The 8,995-nt window shown below is 33.7% G+C and overlaps 1 protein-coding gene across 2 annotated transcripts in view; it reads left to right on the top strand.

Moving 5' to 3' along the window:
• LOC106619855 (uncharacterized) overlaps positions 1-8,995 on the top strand; it is a 10,148-nt gene continuing 1,153 nt past the window's right edge. For both annotated transcript variants that reach the window (XR_011395056.1, XM_014238143.3), the window contains exon 1: positions 1-310. Coding sequence is in view for 1 of the 2 variants with exons in the window: in XM_014238143.3 (XP_014093618.1) it covers positions 309-310 (2 nt within the window). In the remaining variant the exon portion in view is untranslated. The remainder of the gene's footprint in view (positions 311-8,995) is intronic.

Genomic DNA, 8,995 nt, shown 5'->3' with positions numbered 1-8,995 from the left:
CGTAACTTGACCATCTTCTTTTCTCGACTTCTTCATCGCATTTCGCCTCAAGCATTCGTGTCGGTGGCTGTTTTGATTTTTCCACTTAAAGTCCAACCCACTCCAATATTTGGCGGGCATGAGTATCTTCAACGGTTACTTGGTCAAGACGAAAAATTCAGTTGCCAATCGGACGCGTTCAATTAAACTACGAACAAAGCGCGAAAGTAAACATTTCATTTTCAATTCACGTGTCGCCGAGTGGAAATTAAGTGCCGTCACCTACAGTTACTTAATTAAATAAAAAGTTTTGAAAAATTGGTGTGAAAATGTGAGTTCTCAAAAACTACTTGTAAAATTTTAATAATTTTTGTTTACCATCAATAATTTATTGCTACAGCTTTTTCAAATAAGCATTAGTTAAGTCATTTGATGATTGAATTAAAAAAAACAATTTTTGAATTATGATAAGCTGCGAATGTAGCAAGTGTTATGCGTTGTAAATAAACTTTGATAATCAAGTCGCTTAAAAAATATATATAATGTTTCTAATATTTTCCCAAACAATTTCCCACATCTTTTTAGTAAAACTTTTGCACAAGAAACTGGTAACTTAAGTTTATTTCTCGAGCTGACAAAACTGTTTGGGTTTTTGCTTACAATTTAGTTGGTGCAAGTTTGTTTTTATATTCCTTGGTCACTTCTTTCACAGCCTAAACTAAAACAAGTAACGGTAAAAACTTGGCGTAAAATCGATCGCTATCATTCTTGATATACAAGCTTTAGTGGATTCAACACTACAGTTGTGTCTTAGTATTCAAATGAAACGAAAAGGGAAGCTTTTAGAATTGATTTTCATGTGTCTGTGTTCTAAGGGAAATATTGAGATATTTTGAGATGAGAAACTTGGCACACTTATACCTTTGGCGCTGGAGATTGTCGGAGTCAGATTATTACCATCGCCCTAAACCTTCATTAAACGAAAACTTAAGTCCCACCGTCTGATAAGCTATCAAGATTTCAATTTGCCATTTTATACTGTCAAAATAAAGTAAGATACATATGTATATTAATGCAAGTAAATAGGTGTATCAGCTATAGAAAAAGATGATCTAACTCCAAAAAGGGTTGAAATTTCACGCTATAACGAACCGTGTTACAAACATCATAAAATATTTCATATGCCTTTGATTCGGACTAATTACGTGAGTGTGTAATGCTTGGCTAAATCCGCACTTAGTCACTTAGGACTTATTTAATTTTATACACCTAATAGAGTATATAAAATTTGCCGCGAAGTTTGTAGCACTCAGAAGGAAATGTCGAAACCCCCTCAAACTATATATATAAATGATCATCATGATGAGCTGAGTCGATTTAGACTGTTCGTCCGTCTGTCAGTTTTTGAAATTTCGATTTAAAGTTTTGCACAAGTGCTGATCTCCCCAAGAAGCTATCGGAATCGCCGATATCGAGCCACTATAGTATATAGCTAGCATACAAAGTGAACGATTGGCATCATGTCCACGTATGTAAGACTTTTTTATTAGCCGAGAATCTTTCCGAAGTTTTGCATTATCATCCAAGGCAGCGGTATAGTCTCCGAAAAAATTGTTTAGTTCGGACTACTATAGCATATAGCTATAGCTTTTATAATTTTGAAGGGTATTTTAGCTTCGCTTTAAACGAAATTAACGTTTTTAAATTTTTTTTTACCTAAATTCGCAGGGCTCACCTTTTGTCGAAGATCATCAGGGCACCACCACAAAAGAGAAGTTCGAGTAATCAATGGTGTTCGTATTAATGAATTAATTTGTCTTTCATTATACAATTTTTAACTTGCTTACCTAAATTTGTGCATTTAGCATTCAATGAGCATACTGCAATTGGTTATTTGAAGTTTCACCTTAACCTAATTGTAAATCGTCGATTATATTAACTTTGCGGTAACGTGAATAATGTAAATAATCGTTAAGCCTGAGTTGAAAATTAATTATTTATATGTCGGCAGATATCTTGTTGTGTGTTGTGGCATGTAAATTTTGGCGAACCGCAAATTTAGGTAAATATAATAGTTAAAACCAAAACAAATAACTAGAATTCCAGCCGAAGCAAAAATTAATTGAAAACTGTAGACATTTATAAACAATTTAACAGAAATTAACATTCGTGGAATACACCATTAGAGACTACAAATTGACGGTTAATGTCCGTCACATTTGTCACAACAACAGTGCAACATGAATTCATACATACATAATACCAGAAGTGTCCTAAGTGGCGCAAAAGTCAAGTGAGGTCGACGAATGTTTACTTCGCTGGCAAAATATTTGCTTTGTATATTTTTGTTTTGCGACATTGTCAGCAAATGTTGTCTTGTATTCGCTTGTAGGCATACGAATCTTAAATGACTTTGTGGGTAATTAAGATTTAGGGAGTGATAAAATTCATAAGAAAAGTTTGTTTGTAGTTTTTTCTATTGCTTAGGCATTAATTGAGAAAGAGGGAGGAAACAATGCACTGAACAATGAACAAATTTGTTGTATAATTAAAATGATTTGATATACAATAACATAACGGTTCGGTTTTGCAAACTATTTCAAGGCTAATTATACATTATGTATTCAACGATGAAAACATTGGGAAGCGATTTAAAACTTGTAAAAATCCGCATTTCCCGGATAACTTCTGTATAACTGTGAATATGTTGAAAACTCATCGTTCGATCGTCGTTCAAATACGTAAGTAGGTATTACGACCTAAGTAATGCTTGAAAACGACAGTGTAACTTCTAAAGCAATGTTACAGTCTTTTGTAATATGCATACGTCACTTTTCCGCAGCGTTGTTGAACTTTCGGATACGTGTCAGTTTTTATCCGGGGTAAACTTCTAACCTACAGAACCGATTGCAGTAAAATTTTGCACACTGTGTCGCGTTAATCCAACTTAAAATATAGAAAAGTTTATGTTTCAATTAGAAGTAAAACAATTCAGCATTAAAAGTAAAGTTTGTCACATTAAATTAAACCAAAAGTATTCAAGAAATTGCCTCTCCGTGGATTTGAACCTTTGACCGCGGGTTCGCTATTGTCTTATAATTGCCTTTTTTCTTAAAACTGTAAAAAATGGGAAGTTAAGTAAGCTTCAGACGACTAGGAGAAAGTTCTAGATATTAGACACATATTTACGTCCGTTTATGCCAAAAACCTTTCTCTGATTGAGGAGCATAATTTATTAAGTTTAACAATTTACCATCTCTGTGCTTGCGGTTTTGAGAAGACATTACCAAGCATTACAACACCGGCGCGTACATAATTGTAATTTGTAATATACAGGTTGGTTGTGAACTCTCACCAAGAATAGCACTAATAGCTCCAAATGTTTTTTTCTCAAGTTGATACATCTGTCGTGAGAACACATGCAAAGTAACAAGTCATTCTGTTAAATTATTCTTTGTTTACAAGCCATTTGTAGTTGACATGTCAAAGTATTTTTTTAATATGGAAAAAATGTAATATCGCGCAGTGATTAGATTCTTTGTTTGGAAAGGTCTAAAAGCAAAGGTAATTTATGAACAATTGTTAGAAGTGTATAAGGCGTCCACACCTTCAAAACGCACCGATCCACGCGAAGGACGACCAAAAACCAGATATCATTGGGTAAGTTCATAAACAGACGAACGAGTACTTCATATTTTCCACGGAGAATTACATATGAAAAAACTGTTTGGAAAGTTAATGCCGCACACGTTAACAAATCAACAAAAAACTGAATCGAAAACAATTTCTCAGCATAATTTGGAGCGAATAAATCCGAGTTCTTGCGTCATTTATAACTATGGATGAGACTTGCATCTGCCACCATGATCCTAAATTGAAACAAGAACGATTACAGTGGACTGAAGCTGGTTGTTCAGCTCCGAAGCAGGTTAAGTCACAACGATCACCCAAAAAGGTTATGGCATCAGGTTTTTGGGATGCAAAAGGAATTTTGTTGATGATTATCTGCAAAAAGGCAAAACTATCAACTCTGAATAGTATATCAGCTTTTGGGATCAGCTGGATTAAAACATTCGTGAGAAAATACCTGGTTTGCACAAAAAATCATTTTTCATCAAGACAATGCACCTGCTAACAAATAAGCAATTCCTTCGTGGAAAGCGTTTTTCGTCGAATAAAGAAGCTATTTCAGCCGTAGACTTGTATTTTGCAGAGCTTGCGGAAAGTCATTATACTTGTAGGATGGCATAAAATTATTGGAGGATCATTGGAATAAGTGTACTGAAGTTAAGGGAGATTATATTGAATAAAATAATATATTTCGTAACAAAAACAATATTTTTTCATTTCGAGAGCAGAAACTTTTCAACCAACCTGTATCTATGCATGTAATTATCTGTTTATAGTTTTCTGCTTTCTGGATTTTTGAAGCATTCGCCTCAGTACTGGTGAGTAAATACAAAGGTAGAATGTACATTGTACATAAAAATATGTATATGTTCAATCATCTTCCCACATTGTAAGATATTTTAACACTTACCCATAAAAAGCGGCTGTGATAGTTGTGGCATTGTGACAGTAACCAAGAAAGTGACAATTACATAATGAACTCGTTTTTTGTAATAAAAATATGCAATAATGCTGCATCGGGATATTTATACGCACATATTTGTCAACTCTGTTTGCAACAAGGAAGCCTAAAAATGCAGTAAGTCGACAAGTGCGTAACGTCTGGCGAGATAGCGTTTGACATGCCACCAAGACCTGTTAAACGAGTGAAAATCGGAACCGGCATCACTTGTCTCAACATACTTTTGCTTTTATGCTGCAACAACAAATTATAAAATCGCATGCGGGTACAACTTCTCCTTCGAATTCAATAGTTAATAACAACAAGTTGCAACTTGTCATATGACTTGGGATCTGGTTGTCTTCGCATGACAACTTGTTGCACGTGACACTGTTACACATGAATATGCAACGCAGAAGGAAGCAAGCTGAAAAATTAAATGAAATTAAACAAATTAGTAAATAAAGTCACTCACAGTTTTCATGCCTGCTCGAAATAGATAACCCCACCACAAAAAACTGGCAAAAAATAGAGTCTACTCGTCTTTTTAACAATTTTCAAATTGAAACCTTCCGTATAACTTAATATTAATGTGAGATCAGTATGACTTTCGTAAATAGTTTTCTCATGTCAGAAAATTGTCGAAATCGGCCAATAACTTTTCATGCCTCCAGATATCGAATATATATCCCCAGTGCCTACGGTTCCCATTTTTATCAAAAATATCTGTCAATTTTTAAGACTTAGCATTAAAGTACGGAGAATCATAATAGGACAATAAGAGATTACCCTTGTATCAAACATGGATAAAATCGAGTCAATACTTCTCTTAACGGCTCTCTTCGGCTGGCATTATACCGTATGTATCGATCAATCATCGTCATTCTCGCCAAGTAATAATGTTGTAATGACAAAAAGGGGCCTAATATAAGAACTTGTAGCTTCCGGTTGGCTATACACCTTATCTATAAGTAGGTCAATATGTAAGTTATCTTGGCAAAATTAAGAGAACATATAATATCGGTTATACTATAGTTTAATACCGAACATGGTCCTCGAATTACCCCAGCTCCCATATATAAATTTTTTTATTTGTTTTAAATGTCTGCCCAGTATTTTTTAATCAGTCAGAGTAATTGTGATATGCTGTCTACAATTTACATAAATTCGATATGTACATATGTACTTTAAGTTCCAACATGGAAGAGATATTCACACAAAATCAGCATTATGAATTGACTTTTACAGAAGGCCAACTGTTACACTTTTGCACGCCTGCTCAACATATCCATAACCAGAAAACTTGTACCTAACCATATAACTATTTATATTTGGATGCCAACTTGTCTATCAGCTGACAAAAGCCATGTAAACTTTATCAGCTGTTTGGCAAGGAAATTCAATCGCTTTAAACAGCTGAACAGCCAACCGTGTTAATATAATATGATAGGGAAGTGACTTTAGCATTTGACCAACGTTTGGCTAGCCGGCATGTAATGCGGAAACGTTTTGTAGCAAACTGGGCTCCAAATGATATTTGGTTTAAATTTTTGTCGAATGCAAATTCAACTAATCGAATATTTATTTATCACCAATTTCATACTGGTTTATGTGTAAATATGTAAATACACCATACATTTAAAATTTTGCCAGACACTTTCTCAAATCGACACGATATAAAAACGATACCAGTTATTTGTATTTAAGCAACAGTAACCAATAGACGACGTAACTGATATGCATGCCACACTTGAAGTTAAAAAGCACTTTTCAAACGGTGGAAGTGCCACCGCTTCTAGTATGTCACACTACTAAGTTTACTTTTCAACCAGTTGTTCCATTGTTTCAGGTGGCAGTCGCCGGTAGCATTTGTTTGTTGCGCACAATATACGCTCGATAATGTGAACTAAATAAAATTGAGCAATGCAATAACCATTAATAAACTAAAGCTTAAAAATGTGCGCCCCGATCAACATCCAATTTGACTTAGAAACTTTATAACCCGTAGGGTAACTGAAGTTTTTAAATTTTAATTGGTTTTTCGTAGACATACTTCGATGGCAGAGTCTTCCGTTATTGAAACATCATGTGTTAAGGTAAATGTTTCGCGAATGAAGCCGACTCAGGAGCATACTACTATTGGTCATTAAGTAATCATATTTCATCAATTTTTGCTATTAAATGTTACTTAAATAATAACAATAACTACGTTTGAGAAAGAAAGTTTCTCTTCATTTATCAATCGAATACTATCTTAAGCAACCTGTGCCAAAGTGCCTTAATTACATATGATTTAAGAATAAGAGAGTAGTTTAGTCCACAACCATCAGCTATACTTGTTAATTTTCCACAAAAGATAAATTCCCTTTTATGGTTTTCAACTCAACTGCATTTTGAGTGCAGTTTTGAAATTTGGTATTATCGATATCAAATCAATCCGTCAAAGAAAGTTTCGGTTGAAGTGTTGTCAAACTTCAAAATTTGTGTGACGACTTTTACGATTTTTAACACTGTGTTAGTAAGGTTGACTAGAATATCAAAACATTACAACTTCTATCAAACAAGCGAATTGAAATGTGTTGTTTTTCGTTTAAAAAAATTCAGCTGTTTAATTATTTGCTAAATCTTCACTTTATCAGTTGGCAACAGCAATGAAACTTCGACTGAAAATAGTCGAAGTTGGTAATACCAAAAAAGAGGTTTGTTGTTCTGAAGTTGAGTTGATTGAACTTCAATTCAACTGAGTGGAGTTAAAAACCGTAATATTGGTATACAATGTCTGCTTTTTTGGCGCAAATAGTATTTTGAAGCTCGAAGCGAATTTAAAACATCAACAGTAGTAAGTGCGCATGGTCACTAGGATACTTAGGAGAATTTAAAAATGTATAATTGAATATGCATGTTGTGCAATAATCCAACGACAGAAAATATATTTAATGCTTTAGAAGCTTCAAGTTCTGTTTGTTTTTTAAAGTAATGGAAGCAAAACAGCGCTTACGTATATTTTTGGGTGTTCATTTTACGTGGTGTTCACAGTACTTAGCGTGCGCCATGTATGCATTCGGGTACGTAGGTAATTTGTACGTGTTTTTCCGGCTCTTTCTTACTATTGTTCCTTTAGGTTTTTATAATTGTTTACGGTTTACTTAAGTGTCTCCACATACAACGCGGCTATTTACAGAATCGACAGTAGTGTATCGCACAGTGTGCTAGTTTGTGGGTTAAGACAATAATAATATTTCTTTCACGACATAGTAAAAGTGTCGTGAATAAATTGAATGATAGAGGAACACATTTTACAAAGAAATTTTCAATAGTCAGACAAAAATAAAAGTCCACATCGAATATCGATTTTTTTTTACCAGAGCTTTACTGCGAAGAATTTTGGAAATTGTCTCTGTTGAGAAATTGCTGCGCTTTAAGTTGTATTTAAAGTGATTGTGATAAAATTCTCTCGCAATTAGCAGAAAAATGTGAAAGTACTTAAATTTCAACAACTAATTTCAAAGTGTGTTTGGCAAGAGCTTCAGAGGGTTTGCACCATTTTGAAATAATTTTTTTGCTGTTCTTAATTCGTTGTGAGTTTTCCCTAGATCGAATCCGAAAAATTCAGCAACTTCTGCAATATTTCGTGTTTGCGGCTATGCTTTTTTTCGAATTTATATTACATACACAAATAAAGAAAATATATCCTTTGACGTGATAGGTTCAAAATCCGGAAAAATATGAGTAAATCTTAAAATCCGGGTATAAATCTGCATGACCTGTTGCAGGCTCGAAAAATCCAGCAAATCTAGGAAAATCCGGCGATCTGGCAGCGCTGTATAGTAGTAATAAAGTATGTTCTAATAATTTGCTGTATTAAGTGTGCCACCTGTTAATTTTTAAATGTCAACAATTGGTGAATTTGAACTTTGGTGTTTCTTAAATAAATTAGATATTATAATATAATATATAATGTTAGAGATTATAATAATGTGTACGTTATAGGATATCTAGCCATATCCAGTGCTGGATTAATGCTTTTCTTTACACAAACTACTTTGCAAAGTATGGAAAATAGAAAGCGCAATTTTAAATTTTATTTTGAAAAGATTTTGATCATTTGCTACTTTGGATATATTAAATTGATTTTCTGCATTTTTCAAAATTAAAGGCCCTATTATGTTTTTCAACTCAATTGCATTTTGGCTAAAGTTTTGAAATTCGGTATTATCGATATAAACTTAATCCGTCAAAAACGTTTTGTTAAACTTCAGCTTTTTTTTGGTATTACGGATTTCAACTCTGTGCCAGTGGGGTTGACTAGTTGTAGTTGAATTGCTTTAATTCAATGGAGTTGAAACACGAGATTAAGGTATATATTTTTTATTAGCTGATTATTCACACCTTAATTGTGTAAAGCTACTAGAATAATATACGGTTGCCTATCGACTACTATACTAT

The sequence above is a fragment of the Bactrocera oleae genome, chromosome 3, assembly GCF_042242935.1.
Source record: "Bactrocera oleae isolate idBacOlea1 chromosome 3, idBacOlea1, whole genome shotgun sequence".
NCBI classification, from domain to species: Eukaryota; Metazoa; Arthropoda; class Insecta; order Diptera; family Tephritidae; genus Bactrocera; species Bactrocera oleae.
The sequence above is the reverse complement of the archived record's forward strand: the minus strand, read 5'-3'. Positions and strand labels throughout refer to the sequence as shown.